Below are 17,236 nucleotides of genomic sequence, written 5' to 3'. Positions count from 1 at the left end.
ACTGCAGATACAGTGTGGGCATGCTCCTGTCCATATAGCACAGTGTACTACACAGACTAGACTGCAGATACAGTGTGGGCATGCTCCTGTCTATATAGCACAGTGTACTACACAGACTAGACTGCAGGTACAGTGTGGGCATGCTCCTGTACATATAGCACAATGTACTACACAGACTAGACTGCAGATACAGTGTGGGCATGCTCCTGTCCATATAGCACAGTGTACAACACAGACTAGACTGCAGATACAGTGTGGGCATGCTCCTGTCCATATAGCACAGTGTACTACACAGACTAGACTGCAGGTACAGTGTGGGCATGCTCCTGTCCATATAGCACAATGTACTACACAGACTAGACTGCAGATACAGTGTGGGCATGCTCCTGTCCATATAGCACAGTGTACAACACAGACTAGACTGCAGATACAGTGTGGGCATGCTCCTGTCCATATAGCACAGTGTACTACACAGACTACACAAAAAGGGAAACAAAACTGAACCAGGTAACTACAGACCAGTAAGCCTGACTTCTATTATATGCAAACTTATGGAAACTATAATAAGATCCAAAATGGAAAATTACCTATATGGTAACAGGGTCCTGGGAGACAGTCAACATGGTTTTAGGAAAGGGAGATCGTGTCTAACTAACTTGCTTGATTTTTTCGAGGATGCAACATCGATAATGGATAATTGCAAAGCATATGACATGGTTTATTTAGATTTCCAGAAAGCTTTTGACAAAGTCCCACACAAAAGATTAATTCTCAAACTGAACGCAGTTGGGATTCAAGGAAACGCATGTACATGGATTAGGGAGTGGTTAACATGTAGAAAACAGAAAGTACTGATTAGAGGAAAAACCTCAGAATGGAGTGTGGTAACCAGCGGTGTACCACAGGGATCAGTATTAGGTCCTCTGCTATTCCTAATCTACATTAATGATTTAGATTCTGGTATAGTAAGCAAACTTGTTAAATTTGCAGACGACACAAAAGTAGGAGGAGTGGCAAACACTGTTGCAGCAGCAAAGGTCATTCAAAATGATCTAGACAAGATTCAGAACTGGGCAGACACATGGCAAATGACATTTAATAGAGAAAAGTGTAAGGTACTGCACGCAGGAAATAAAAATGTACATTATAAATATCATATGGGAGATACTGAAATTGGAGAAGGAATCTATGAAAAAGACCTAGGAGTTTTTGTTGACTCATAAGAACATAAGAACATAAGAAAGTTTACAAACGAGAGGAGGCCATTCGGCCCATCTTGCTCGTTTGGTTGTTAGTAGCTTATTGATCCAAGAATCTCATCAAGCAGCTTCTTGAAGGATCCCAGGGTGTCAGCTTCAACAACATTACTGGGGAGTTGATTCCAGACCCTCACAATTCTCTGTGTAAAAAAGTGCCTCCTATTTTCTGTTCTGAATGCCCCTTTTTCTAAACTCCATTTGTGACCCCTGGTCCTTGTTTCTTTTTTCAGGCTGAAAAAGTCCCTTGGGTCGACACTGTCAATACCTTTTAGAATTTTGAATGCTTGAATTAGGTCGCCACGTAGTCTTCTTTGTTCAAGACTGAACAGATTCAATTCTTTTAGCCTGTCTGCATATGACATGCCTTTTAAGCCCGGAATAATTCTGGTCGCTCTTCTTTGCACTCTTTCTAGAGCAGCAATATCTTTTTTATAGCGAGGTGACCAGAACTGCACACAATATTCAAGATGAGGTCTTACTAGTGCATTGTACAGTTTTAACATTACTTCCCTTGATTTAAATTCAACACTTTTCATAATGTATCCGAGCATCTTGTTAGCCTTTTTTATAGCTTCCCCACATTGCCTAGATGAAGACATTTCTGAGTCAACAAAAACTCCTAGGTCTTTTTCATAGATTCCTTCTCCAATTTCAATATCTCCCATATGATATTTATAATGTACATTTTTATTTCCTGCGTGCAGTACCTTACACTTTTCTCTATTAAATGTCATTTGCCATGTGTCTGCCCAGTTCTGAATCTTGTCTAGATCATTTTGAATGACCTTTGCTGCTGCAACAGTGTTTGCCACTCCTCCTACTTTTGTGTCGTCTGCAAATTTAACAAGTTTGCTTACTATACCAGAATCTAAATCATTAATGTAGATTAGGAATAGCAGAGGACCTAATACTGATCCCTGTGGTACACCGCTGGTTACCACACTCCATTCTGAGGTTTTTCCTCTAATCAGTACTTTCTGTTTTCTCTACATGTTAACCACTCCCTAATCCATGTACATGTGTTTCCTTGAATCCCAACTGCGTTCAGTTTGAGAATTAATCTTTTGTGCGGGACTTTGTCAAAAGCTTTCTGGAAATCTAAATAAACCATGTCATATGCTTTGCAATTATCCATTATCGATGTTGCATCCTCAAAAAAATCAAGCAAGTTAGTTAGACACGATCTCCCTTTCCTAAAACCATGTTGACTGTCTCCCAGTACCCTGTTACCATATAGGTAATTTTCCATTTTGGATTTTATTATAGTTTCCATAAGTTTGCATATAATAGAAGTCAGGCTTACTGGTCTGTAGTTACCTGGTTCAGTTTTGTTTCCCTTTTTGTGGATCGGTATTACGTTTGCAATTTTCCAGTCTGTCGGTACAACCCCTGTGTCAAGAGACTGCTGCATGATCTTGGTTAGCGGTTTGTAAATTACTTCTTTCATTTCTTTGAGTACTACTGGGAGGATCTCATCCGGCCCAGGGGATTTGTTTATTTTAAGAGCTCCTAGTCCCTTTAACACTTCTGCCTCAGTTATGCTAAAGTTATTTAAAACTGGATAGGAACTGGATGACATGTGGGGCATGTTGTCAGTATCTTCCTTTGTAAAAACTTGTGAAAAGTAATCATTTAACATATTTGCTATTTTTTTTTCTTCATCTACGATTTTGCCATTTGTATCTCTTAAACATTTAATCTCCTCTTTGAATGTTCTCTTGCTGTTGTAATATTGGAAAAACATTTTGGAATTGGTTTTAGCTCCCTTAGCAATGTTTATTTCTATTTCTCTCTTGGCCTTTCTAACTTCCTTTTTGACTTGCGTTTGCAGTTCCGTGTACTCTTTCTGCGTACTTTCTTTTTGGTCCTTTTTTAATGCTCTGTAAAGTGCCTTTTTTCGCTGAATATTTTTTTTAATTGATCTATTAAACCATTTTGGCAATTTAGTTTTACATTTAGATTTGTCTACTTTAGGGATGTAATTGTTTTGCGCCTCTAGTACTACATTTTTGAAGAACAACCATCCTTTTTCTGTGGGTGTTTTCTCTATTTTACTCCAATCTACTTCTGTTAGTCTCTGTTTCATGCCTTCATAGTTTGCTTTTCTAAAATTGTAAACCTTAACTTTAGTCTTTACTTTTGGGGTTTTAAAAAACACTTCAAATGAGACCATGTTATGGTCTGAGTTTGCCAGTGGTTCTCTGACCTCTGTTTTAGTTATTCTATCTTCGTTATTTGAAAAGACTAAATCAAGGCATGCCTCCCCTCTAGTCGGTGCCTTGACAAATTGTGTTAGGAAGCAGTCATTTGTCATTTCCACCATTTCTATTTCATCCTTCGTGCTACCCACCGGGTTTTCCCATTTTATTTGGGGGAAGTTGAAATCCCCCATTAGTATGGCTTCTCCTTTGCTACACACATTTCTAATGTCATTGTATAACAGATTATTGTGCTCACCGTCTGAATCTGGCGGTCTATAGCATGCTCCTATTATTATGCCTTTTGAATTTTTGTCTGTTATTCTGACCCATATTGATTCGGTTTTATTTTCTTTGTCCAGGTTTAACACCTGGGCTTCAAGACTGTTTCTTATGTATAGCGCTACCCCTCCTCCTCTTCTGTCCTGCCTGTCTTTCCTATACAGTGTATACCCACAAATATTATATTCGTCCCCATCACTCTCAGATAACCATGTTTCTGTAACACCTATCACATCATAGTTACCTGTTAGTGCAGTAGCTTCAAGTTCTAGAATTTTGTTTCTGATACTTCTAGCATTTAGATAAATACATTTAATGGTTGTCTTACCTGAGTTGTTGTTCTTGTTTTGATGCGGTCTCCCTTCTGTTTTTTTGTTGATTTCTCCCCCCTTCCTTTCTAGTTTAAATGCTTCCGAACCTGCTCGAGGATCTTTTCTCCGAGTAGACTAGTTCCCTTGTTATTTAAATGCAGTCCATCCCGTCTATACAGATAGTCCTCGTTGTAGAATGTGGTCCAATGATCAAGATAGGTGAAGCCTTCCCGTGTGCACCACGTCTTCAGCCATGCGTTTTGATTAATTATTTCCAGCTGTCCATATGGTCCTTTGCAAGGTGCGGGTAGTATACCAGAAAATACCACAGTTTTGGTTTTCTCTTTTAATTTCCTTCCTAGCTCTCTGAATTTGTTTTGCAGGGATTTTGGTCTGTCTCTTCCAATGTTGTTTGTACCGATGTGGACGACTACTACCGGGTCGTCTCCTGTTCGTTCTAGGAGCCTGTCCACGTTTTCAGTGATGTGCTTGACCGAGGCTCCCGGAAGGCAGCACACTGTTGTAGTAAGGGGGTCCAAACTGCGAACTGAACTTGCTGTGTTTCTCAATATGGAGTCCCCAACAATCATGACCTCCCTTCTTTTTGCTGTCTGGTCACCACTGTCAATGGGGTCCTGGATGTTGTTCCTTTCATTCTCTTGTTGTTGGTTCTGCTCATCACAATTCTGAAGTGACTCAAATCTGTTGGTTGTTTTGATTTCTGGTGGTTGTGTTTGACCAAGTTTCTTTTTTCCCCTGCTTCTGCCTACCTGAACCCAGCTGTTCTGACCTTCTATCTCCCTGGTGGCTTTCAGTCTGTTAGGGGTGATGCAGACTTCCATGAATTGTGGGTGTGCCAGTTCCTCAAGATCCTGTTGCTGTCTCACTTCTTCCAGCTCCATTTCTAGCATACTTACTAGTTTATGCAAATCCTGGATCGCGCGGCACTTTACGCACACTTGGTTTAGCTCCGCTGGGTTTTCTCGGATTTCCCACATCAAGCAGGTGTCACAGATTACTGGCTTGAAGACCATGTTGAGGTTTTTTTTTTTTTTTTTAAGTTTAGTTTCTTCTGCAGCTGTCAACCTGCTTTCAAACTGCTTCGAAACTGCTCTGTACTTTTCCACGCCTGTACTTGTCCCACTCGCTGTCGCTTCCACTCGCTGTCGCTGGGAAGACTGCCTCGTTTAACTGCGTTGTTCTGCTGTGCTGTCGGCTCCTCCCCTCGCCCGTGTCTCAAAACGACGCTGAATTTGAATCAGCTGCTCCGAGTTTCAGCTTGTTTGTTATCAGAAAAACACACACACAGCTGCTGCTGTGTTTCCCCAATGTCCTCTGTTTTCTGATTAAAGCAATTCAAGATGCAATTTCTCCTTTCTGCTTCGAAACTGCTCTGTACTTTTCCACGCCTGTACTTCTCCCACTCGCTGTCGCTTCCACTCCTGAGAAAACTCCCTCAGAAATGTCTTCATCTAGGCAATGTGGGGAAGCTATAAAAAAGGCTAACAAGATGCTCGGATACATTGTGAAAAGTGTTGAATTTAAATCAAGGGAAGTAATGTTAAAACTGTACAATGCACTAGTAAGACCTCATCTTGAATATTGTGTGCAGTTCTGGTCACCTCGCTATAAAAAAGATATTGCTATCTAGAAAGAGTGCAAAGAAGAGCGACCAGAATTATTCCGGGCTTAAAAGGCATGTCATATGCAGACAGGCTAAAAGAATTGAATCTGTTCAGTCTTGAACAAAGAAGACTACGTGGCGACCTAATTCAAGCATTCAAAATTCTAAAAGGTATTGACAATGTCGACCCATGGGACTTTTTCAGCCTGAAAAAAGAAACAAGGACCAGGGGTCACAAATGGAGTTTAGACAAAGGGGCATTCAGAACAGAAAATAGGAGGCACTTTTTTACACAGAATTGTGAGGGTCTGGAATCAACTCCCCAGTAATGTTGTTGAAGCTGCCACCCTGGGATCCTTCAAGAAGCTGCTTGATGAGATTTTGGAATCAATAAGCTACTAAAAACCAAACGAGCAAGATGGGCCGAATGGCCTCCTCTCGTTTGTAAACTTTCTTATGTTCTTATGACTAGACTGCAGATACAGTGTGGGCATGCTCCTGTCCATGTAGCACAATGTACTACACAGGCTAGACTGCAGATACAGTGTGGGCATGCTCCTGTCCATATAGCACAGCGTACTACACAGGCTAGACTGCAGATACAGTGTGGGCATGCTCCTGTCCATATAGCAGAGTGTACTACACAGACTAGACTGCAGATACAGTGTGGGCATGCTCCTGTCCATATAGCACAGCGTACTGCAAAGACTAGACTGCAGATACAGTGTGGGCATGCTCCTGCCCATATAGCACAGTGTACTACACAGGCTAGACTGCAGATACAGGGGTGCAGCGTGGGCATACTGCTAGTGTTGTGTCTCTGCCTCCAGGTAATGCCAGCCAGGTGAGCGATGGCGCGGCGGCTGTGCTGGTGGCCAGGCGCTCTGCGGCTCAGCATCTGGGTCTGCCAGTGCTGGGGGTGCTGAGAGCCAGCGCTGTGGTGGGGGTGCCCCCTGATGTCATGGGAATCGGGCCAGCCTACGCCATCCCCATCGCACTGCAGCAAGCAGGTGAGTGCCAGCTGAGCTTTCCAAGAAACCACTTCATTCTGACTTCAGGATCATCTCTCCAATACATCTCAGTGCACACTGATCATCTCTAAAATACATCTCAATGCACACTGATCATCTCTACAATACATCTCAGTGCACACTGATCACCTCTACAATACATCTCAGTGCACACTGATCACCTCTCCAATACATCTCAGTGCACACTGATCACCTCTCCAATACATCTCAGTGCACACTGATCACCTCTCCAATACATCTCAGTGCACACTGATCACCTCTCCAATACATCTCAGTGCACACTGATCATCTCTCCAATACATCTCAGTGCACACTGATCACCTCTCCAATACATCTCAATGCACACTGATCAGTGCACACTGATCTCTCCAATACATCTCAGTGCACACTGATCACCTCTCCAATACATCTCAGTGCACACTGATCACCTCTCCAATACATCTCAGTGCACACTGATCACCTCTCCAATACATCTCAGTGCACACTGATCACCTCTCCAATACATCTCAGTGCACACTGATCACCTCTACAATACATCTCAATGCACACTGATCACCTCTACAATACATCTCAGTGCACACTGATCACCTCTACAATACATCTCAGTGCACACTGATCACCTCTACAATACATCTCAATGCACACTGATCATCTCTACAATACATCTCAATGCACACTGATCACCTCTCCAATACATCTCAATGCACACTGATCACCTCTACAATACATCTCAGTGCACACTGATCACCTCTCCACATCTCAATGCACACTGACATCTCTCAGTACATCTCAATGCACACTGATCACCTCTCCAATACATCTCAATGCACACTGATCACCTCTCCAATACATCTCAGTGCACACTGATCATCTCTCCAATACCTCTCAGTGCACACTGGTCATCTCTACAGTACACCTCAATAAACACTGATCACCTCTCCAATACATCTCAGTGCACACTGATCACCTCTCCAATACATCTCAGTGCACACTGATCACCTCTCCAATACATCTCAGTGCACACTGATCATCTCTCCAATACATCTCAGTGCACACTGATCACCTCTCCAATACATCTCAATGCACACTGATCACCTCTCCAATACATCTCAGTGCACACTGATCACCTCTACAAGTACAATGATCACCTGTCCAGTGCACACTGATCATCTCTCCAATACATCTCAATGCACACTGATCACCTCTCCAATACATCTCAGTGCACACTGATCACCTCTACAATACATCTCAATGCACACTGATCACCTCTACAATACATCTCAGTGCACACTGATCACCTCTACAATACATCTCAATGCACACTGATCATCTCTCAATACATCTCAATGCACACTGATCACCTCTCCAATACATCTCAGTGCACACTGATCACCTCTCCAATACATCTCAGTGCACACTGATCACCTCTCCAATACATCTCAGTGCACACTGATCACCTCTCCAATACATCTCAATGCACACTGATCACCTCTCCAATACATCTCAGTGCACACTGATCACCTCTCCAATACATCTCAGTGCACACTGATCACCTCTCCAATACATCTCAGTGCACACTGATCACCTCTCCAATACATCTCAGTGCACACTGATCACCTCTCCAATACATCTCAGTGCACACTGATCACCTCTCCAATACATCTCAGTGCACACTGATCACCTCTCCAATACATCTCAGTGCACACTGATCACCTCTCCAATACATCTGTGCACACTGATCACCTCTCCAATACATCTCAGTGCACACTGATCATCTCTCCAATACATCTCAGTGCACACTGATCTCTCCAATACTCTCAGTGCAATACATCTCAGTGCACACTGATCACCTCTACAATACATCTCAGTGCACACTGATCACCTCTACAATACATCTCAGTGCACACTGATCACCTCTCCAATACATCTCAGTGCACACTGATCACCTCTCCAATACATCTCAGTGCACACTGATCACCTCTACAATACATCTCAGTGCACACTGATCACCTCTCCAATACATCTCAATGCACACTGATCATCTCTACAATACATCTCAATGCACACTGATCACCTCTCCAATACATCTCAGTGCACACTGATCACCTCTCCAATACATCTCAGTGCACACTGATCACCTCTCCAATACATCTCAGTGCACACTGATCACCTCTCCAATACATCTCAGTGCACACTGATCACCTCTCCAATACATCTCAGTGCACACTGATCACCTCTCCAATACATCTCAGTGCACACTGATCATCTCTCCAATACATCTCAGTGCACACTGATCACCTCTCCAATACATCTCAGTGCACACTGATCACCTCTCCAATACATCTCAGTGCACACTGATCACCTCTCCAATACATCTCAGTGCACACTGATCACCTCTCCAATACATCTCAGTGCACACTGATCACCTCTCCAATACATCTCAGTGCACACTGATCATCTCTCCAATACATCTCAGTGCACACTGATCACCTCTCCAATACATCTCAGTGCACACTGATCATCTCTACAATACATCTCAGTGCACACTGATCATCTCTCCAATACATCTCAATGCACACTGATCACCTCTAAATACATCTCAGTGCACACTGATCACCTCTCCAATACATCTCAGTGCACACTGATCACCTCTCCAATACATCTCAGTGCACACTGATCACCTCTCCATACATCTCAGTGCACACTGATCACCTCTCCAATACATCTCAATGCACACTGATCACCTCTCCAATACATCTCAGTGCACACTGATCACCTCTCCAATACATCTCAGTGCACACTGATCACCTCTACAATACATCTCAGTGCACACTGATCACCTCTACAATACATCTCAATGCACACTGATCATCTCTACAATACATCTCAATGCACACTGATCACCTCTACAATACATCTCAATGCACACTGATCACCTCTACAATACATCTCAGTGCACACTGATCACCTCTCCAATACATCTCAGTGCACACTGATCACCTCTCCAATACATCTCAGTGCACACTGATCACCTCTCCAATACATCTCAGTGCACACTGATCACCTCTCCAATACATCTCAGTGCACACTGATCACCTCTCCAATACATCTCAGTGCACACTGATCATCTCTCCAATACATCTCAATGCACACTGATCACCTCTCCAATACATCTCAATGCACACTGATCACCTCTCCAATACATCTCAGTGCACACTGATCACCTCTCCAATACATCTCAATGCACACTGATCACCTCTCCAATACATCTCAATGCACACTGATCACCTCTCCAATACATCTCAGTGCACACTGATCACCTCTCCAATACATCTCAGTGCACACTGATCACCTCTCCAATACATCTCAATGCACACTGATCACCTCTCCAATACATCTCAGTGCACACTGATCACCTCTCCAATACATCTCAATGCACACTGATCACCTCTCCAATACATCTCAGTGCACACTGATCACCTCTCCAATACATCTCAATGCACACTGATCATCTCTCCAATACATCTCAGTGCACACTGATCACCTCTCCAATACATCTCAATGCACACTGATCACCTCTCCAATACATCTCAGTGCACACTGATCACCTCTCCAATACATCTCAATGCACACTGATCACCTCTCCAATACATCTCAGTGCACACTGATCACCTCTCCAATACATCTCAGTGCACACTGATCACCACTGATCACCTCTACAATACATCTCAGTGCACACTGATCACCTCTCCAATACATCTCAGTGCACACTGATCACCTCTCCAATACATCTCAGTGCACACTGATCACCTCTCCAATACATCTCAGTGCACACTGATCACCTCTACAATACATCTCAATGCACACTGATCACCTCTCCAATACATCTCAGTGCACACTGATCACCTCTCCAATACATCTCAGTGCACACTGATCACCTCTCCAATACATCTCAATGCACACTGATCACCTCTCCAATACATCTCAATGCACACTGATCACCTCTCCAATACATCTCAGTGCACACTGATCACCTCTCCAATACATCTCAATGCACACTGATCATCTCTACAATACATCTCAATAAACACTGATCACCTCTCCAATACATCTCAGTGCACACTGATCACCTCTCCAATACATCTCAATGCACACTGATCACCTCTCCAATACATCTCAGTGCACACTGATCACCTCTCCAATACATCTCAGTGCACACTGATCACCTCTCCAATACATCTCAATGCACACTGATATCTCAGTCACACTGATCACCTCTCCAATACATCTCAGTGCACACTGATCATCTCTCCAATACATCTCAATGCACACTGATCACCTCTCTACCTCAATACATCTCATCTCAATACATCTCAGTGCACACTGATCACCTCTCCAATACATCTCAGTGCACACTGATCACCTCTCCAATACATCTCAATGCACACTGATCACCTCTCCAATACATCTCAATGCACACTGATCATCTCTCCAATACATCTCAGTGCACACTGATCACCTCTCCAATACATCTCAGTGCACACTGATCACCTCTCCAATACATCTCAGTGCACACTGATCACCTCTCCAATACATCTCAGTGCACACTGATCACCTCTACAATACATCTCAATGCACACTGATCATCTCTACAATACATCTCAATATACACTGATCACCTCTCCAATACATCTCAATGCACACTGATCACCTCTACAATACATCTCAATGCACACTGATCACCTCTACAATACATCTCAATGCACACTGATCACCTCTACAATACATCTCAATGCACACTGATCACCTCTACAATACATCTCAATACACTGATCTCTACAATACATCTCAATGCACACTGATCACCTCTACAATACACCTCAATAAACACTGATCACCTCTCCAATACATCTCAGTGCACACTGATCACCTCTCCAATACATCTCAGTGCACACTGATCACCTCTCCAATACATCTCAGTGCACACTGATCACCTCTCCAATACATCTCAGTGCACACTGATCACCTCTCCAATACATCTCAGTGCACACTGATCACCTCTCCAATACATCTCAGTGCACACTGATCACCTCTCCAATACATCTCAGTGCACACTATCATCTCTCCAATACATCTCAGTGCACACTGATCACTCTCTACATCTCAATGATCATCTCAGTGCACACTGATCACCTCTCCAATACATCTCAATGCACACTGATCACCTCTCCAATACATCTCAGTGCACACTGATCACCTCTCCAATACATCTCAGTGCACACTGATCACCTCTCCAATACATCTCAGTGCACACTGATCACCTCTCCAATACATCTCAATGCACACTGATCACCTCTCCAATACATCTCAATGCACACTGATCACCTCTCCAATACATCTCAGTGCACACTGATCACCTCTCCAATACATCTCAGTGCACACTGATCATCTCTCCAATACATCTCAGTGCACACTGATCACCTCTCCAATACATCTCAAATGATCACCTCTCCAATACATCTCAGTGCACACTGATCACCTCTCCAATACATCTCAGTGCACACTGATCACCTCTACAATACATCTCAGTGCACACTGATCACCTCTCCAATACATCTCAGTGCACACTGATCACCTCTCCAATACATCTCAATGCACACTGATCACCTCTCCAATACATCTCAGTGCACACTGATCACCTCTCCAATACATCTCAGTGCACACTGATCACCTCTACAATACATCTCAGTGCACACTGATCACCTCTACAATACATCTCAGTGCACACTGATCACCTCTACAATACATCTCAGTGCACACTGATCACCTCTACAATACATCTCAGTGCACACTGATCACCTCTCCAATACATCTCAGTGCACACTGATCACCTCTCCAATACATCTCAGTGCACACTGATCACCTCTACAATACATCTCAGTGCACACTGATCACCTCTCCAATACATCTCAGTGCACACTGATCACCTCTCCAATACATCTCAGTGCACACTGATCACCTCTCCAATACATCTCAGTGCACACTGATCACCTCTGCAATACATCTCAGTGCACACTGATCACCTCTCCAATACATCTCAGTGCACACTGATCAATACTCTCAGTGCAATATCACCTCTCAATGCACACTGATCACCTCTCCAATACATCTCAGTGCACACTGATCACCTCTCCAATACATCTCAGTGCACACTGATCACCTCTCCAATACATCTCAGTGCACACTGATCACCTCTACAATACATCTCAATGCACACTGATCACCTCTCCAATACATCTCAATGCACACTGATCACCTCTCCAATACATCTCAATGCACACTGATCACCTCTCCAATACATCTCAATGCACACTGATCACCTCTCCAATACATCTCAATGCACACTGATCATCTCTACAATACATCTCAATAAACACTGATCACCTCTCCAATACATCTCAGTGCACACTGATCACACTGATCTCAGTGCACACTGATCTCTCTCAATACATCTCAGTGCACACTGATCACCTCTCCAATACATCTCAGTGCACACTGATCACCTCTCCAATACATCTCAGTGCACACTGATCACCTCCAATACATCTCAGTGCACACTGATCACCTCTCCAATACATCTCAGTGCACACTGATCACCTCTCCAATACATCTCAGTGCACACTGATCATCTCTCCAATACATCTCAGTGCACACTGATCACCTCTCCAATACATCTCAGTGCACACTGATCATCTCTCCAATACATCTCAGTGCACACTGATCACCTCTCCACACTACACCTCTCCAATACATCTCAGTGCACTGATCACCTCTCCAATACATCTCAGTGCACACTGATCACCTCTCCAATACATCTCAGTGCACACTGATCACCTCTCCAATACATCTCAGTGCACACTGATCACAGTGCACACTGATCATCTCTACAATACATCTCAGTGCACACTGATCATCTCTCCAATACATCTCAGTGCACACTGATCATCTCTCCAATACATCTCAGTGCACACTGATCACCTCTCCAATACATCTCAGTGCACACTGATCATCTCTACAATACATCTCAGTGCACACTGATCATCTCTCCAATACATCTCAGTGCACACTGATCACCTCTCCAGTACATCTCAATGCACACTGATCACCTCTCCAATACATCTCAGTGCACACTGATCACCTCTCCAATACATCTCAGTGCACACTGATCACCTCTCCAATACATCTCAGTGCACACTGATCACCTCTCCAATACATCTCAGTGCACACTGATCACCTCTCCAATACTCTCAGTGCACACTGATCATCTCTCCAATACATCTCAGTGCACACTGATCACCTCTACAATACATCTCAGTGCACACTGATCACCTCTCCAATACATCTCAGTGCACACTGATCACCTCCAATACATCTCAGTGCACACTGATCATCTCTCCAATACATCTCAGTGCACACTGATCACCTCTCCAATACATCTCAGTGCACACTGATCACCTCTCCAATACATCTCAGTGCACACTGATCACCTCTCCAATACATCTCAGTGCACACTGATCACCTCTCCAATACATCTCAATGCACACTGATCACCTCTCCAATACATCTCAGTGCACACTGATCACCTCTCCAATACATCTCAATGCACACTGATCACCTCTCCAATACATCTCAGTGCACACTGATCACCTCTCCAATACATCTCAGTGCACACTGATCACCTCTCCAATACATCTCAGTGCACACTGATCACCTCTCCAATACATCTCAGTGCACACTGATCACCTCTCCAATACATCTCAGTGCACACTGATCACCTCTCCAATACATCTCAGTGCACACTGATCACCTCTCCAATACATCTCAGTGCACACTGATCATCTCTCCAATACATCTCAGTGCACACTGATCACCTCTCCAATACATCTCAGTGCACACTGATCACCTCTCCAGTACATCTCAATGCACACTGATCACCTCTCCAATACATCTCAGTGCACACTGATCACCTCTCCAGTACATCTCAGTGCACACTGATCACCTCTACAATACATCTCAATGCACACTGATCATCTCTCCAATACATCTCAATGCACACTGATCACCTCTCCAATACATCTCAGTGCACACTGATCACCTCTCCAATACATCTCAATGCACACTGATCACCTCTACAATACATCTCAATGCACACTGATCACCTCTACAATACATCTCAATGCACACTGATCACCTCTCCAATACATCTCAATGCACACTGATCACCTCTCCAATACATCTCAATGCACACTGATCACCTCTCCAATACATCTCAATGCACACTGATCACCTCTCCAATACATCTCAGTGCACACTGATCACCTCTCCAATACATCTCAGTGCACACTGATCATCTCAATACAATACACTGATCTCAATGCACACTGATCACCTCTCCAATACATCTCTCACACTGCACACTGATCACCTCTCTACAATACATCTCAATGCACACTGATCACCTCTACAATACATCTCAGTGCACACTGATCACCTCTCCAATACATCTCAGTGCACACTGATCACCTCTCCAATACATCTCAGTGCACACTGATCACCTCTCCAATACATCTCAATGCACACTGATCACCTCTCCAATACACACTGATCTCTCCAATACATCTCAGTGCACACTGATCACCTCTCCAATACATCTCAATGCACACTGATCATCTCTCCAATACATCTCAGTGCACACTGATCATCTCTACAATACATCTCAATGCACACTGATCACCTCTCCAATACCTCTCAATGCACACTGATCACCTCTCCAATACATCTCAGTGCACACTGATCCTCTCAATACATCTCAGTGCACACTGATCACCTCTCCAGTACATCTCAGTGCACACTGATCACCTCTACAATACATCTCAATGCACACTGATCATCTCTACAATACATCTCAATAAACACTGATCACCTCTCCAATACCTCTCAATGCACACTGATCACCTCTCCAGTACATCTCAATGCACACTGATCATCTCTACAATACATCTCAGTGCACACTGGTCATCTCTACAATACACCTCAATAAACACTGATCACCTCTCCAATACCTCTCAATGCACACTCATCACCTCTCCAATACATCTCAGTGCACACTGATCATCTCTCCAATACATCTCAGTGCACACTGATCACCTCTACAATACATCTCAATAAACACTGATCACCTCTACAATACATCTCAATGCACACTGATCACCTCTACAATACATCTCAGTGCACACTGATCATCTCTACAATACATCTCAATGCACACTGATCATCTCTACAATACATCTCAGTGCATGATCATCTCTACAATACATCTCAGTGCACACTGATCATCTCTACAATACACCTCAATAAACACTGATCACCTCTCCAATACATCTCAGTGCACACTGATCATCTCTACAATACATCTCAGTGCACACTGATCATCTCTACAATACATCTCAATGCACACTGATCATCTCTACAATACATCTCAGTGCACACTGATCATCTCTACAATACATCTCAGTGCACACTGATCACCTCTCCAATACATCTCAGTGCACACTGATCACCTCTACAATACATCTCAGTGCACACTGATCATCTCTACAATACATCTCAGTGCACACTGATCACCTCTACAATACATCTCAGTGCACACTGATCACCTCTCCAATACATCTCAATGCACACTGATCTTCTCTCCAATACATCTCAGTGCACACTGATCACACATCTCAGTGCACACTGATCACCTCTACAATACATCTCAATGCACACTGATCACCTCTCCAATACATCTCAATGCACACTGATCACCTCTCCAATACATCTCAGTGCACACTGATCACCTCTCCAATACATCTCAATGCACACTGATCACCTCTCCAATACATCTCAGTGCACACTGATCACCTCTCCAATACATCTCAGTGCACACTGATCACCTCTCCAATACATCTCAATGCACACTGATCACCTCTCCAATACATCTCAATGCACACTGATCACCTCTACAATACATCTCAATGCACACTGATCACCTCTCCAATACATCTCAGTGCACACTGATCACCTCTCCAATACATCTCAATGCACACTGATCACCTCTCCAGTACATCTCAGTGCACACTGATCACCTCTACAATACATCTCAGTGCACACTGATCACCTCTCCAGTACATCTCAATGCACACTGATCACCTCTCCAATACATCTCAATGCACACTGATCATCTCTCCAATACATCTCAATGCACACTGATCTTCTCTCCAGTACATCTCAGTGCACACAGGTCATCTCTCCAATACATCTCAGTGCACACAGGTCATCTCTCCAAACACCTCAGTGCACACTGATCATGTCTACAGTACACACTGATCACCTCTACAGTACATATATTCACTTGGCTGTATTACTGGACAAGGCCATGCTGTCTTATGATGGTAAATAGGGTTACCACACTCTTGATTGGTTAATCATG

The 17,236-nt window shown here is 43.5% G+C and overlaps 1 protein-coding gene across 1 annotated transcript in view; it reads left to right on the top strand.

Annotated features, from left to right (window-relative positions):
• Positions 1 to 17,236, top strand: part of acaa1 (acetyl-CoA acyltransferase 1) — a 33,621-nt gene that overhangs the window by 13,890 nt on the left and 2,495 nt on the right. Inside the window, exon 9 of the mRNA XM_041246806.1 lies at positions 6,505 to 6,684. Coding sequence (XP_041102740.1) covers positions 6,505 to 6,684 — 180 coding nt within the window. The remainder of the gene's footprint in view (positions 1 to 6,504; positions 6,685 to 17,236) is intronic.

The sequence above is a fragment of the Polyodon spathula genome, chromosome 4 (assembly GCF_017654505.1).
Source record: "Polyodon spathula isolate WHYD16114869_AA chromosome 4, ASM1765450v1, whole genome shotgun sequence".
NCBI classification, from domain to species: Eukaryota; Metazoa; Chordata; class Actinopteri; order Acipenseriformes; family Polyodontidae; genus Polyodon; species Polyodon spathula.
Note: the sequence above shows the minus strand (reverse complement) of the source record. Positions and strands in the feature narration are given on the sequence as shown.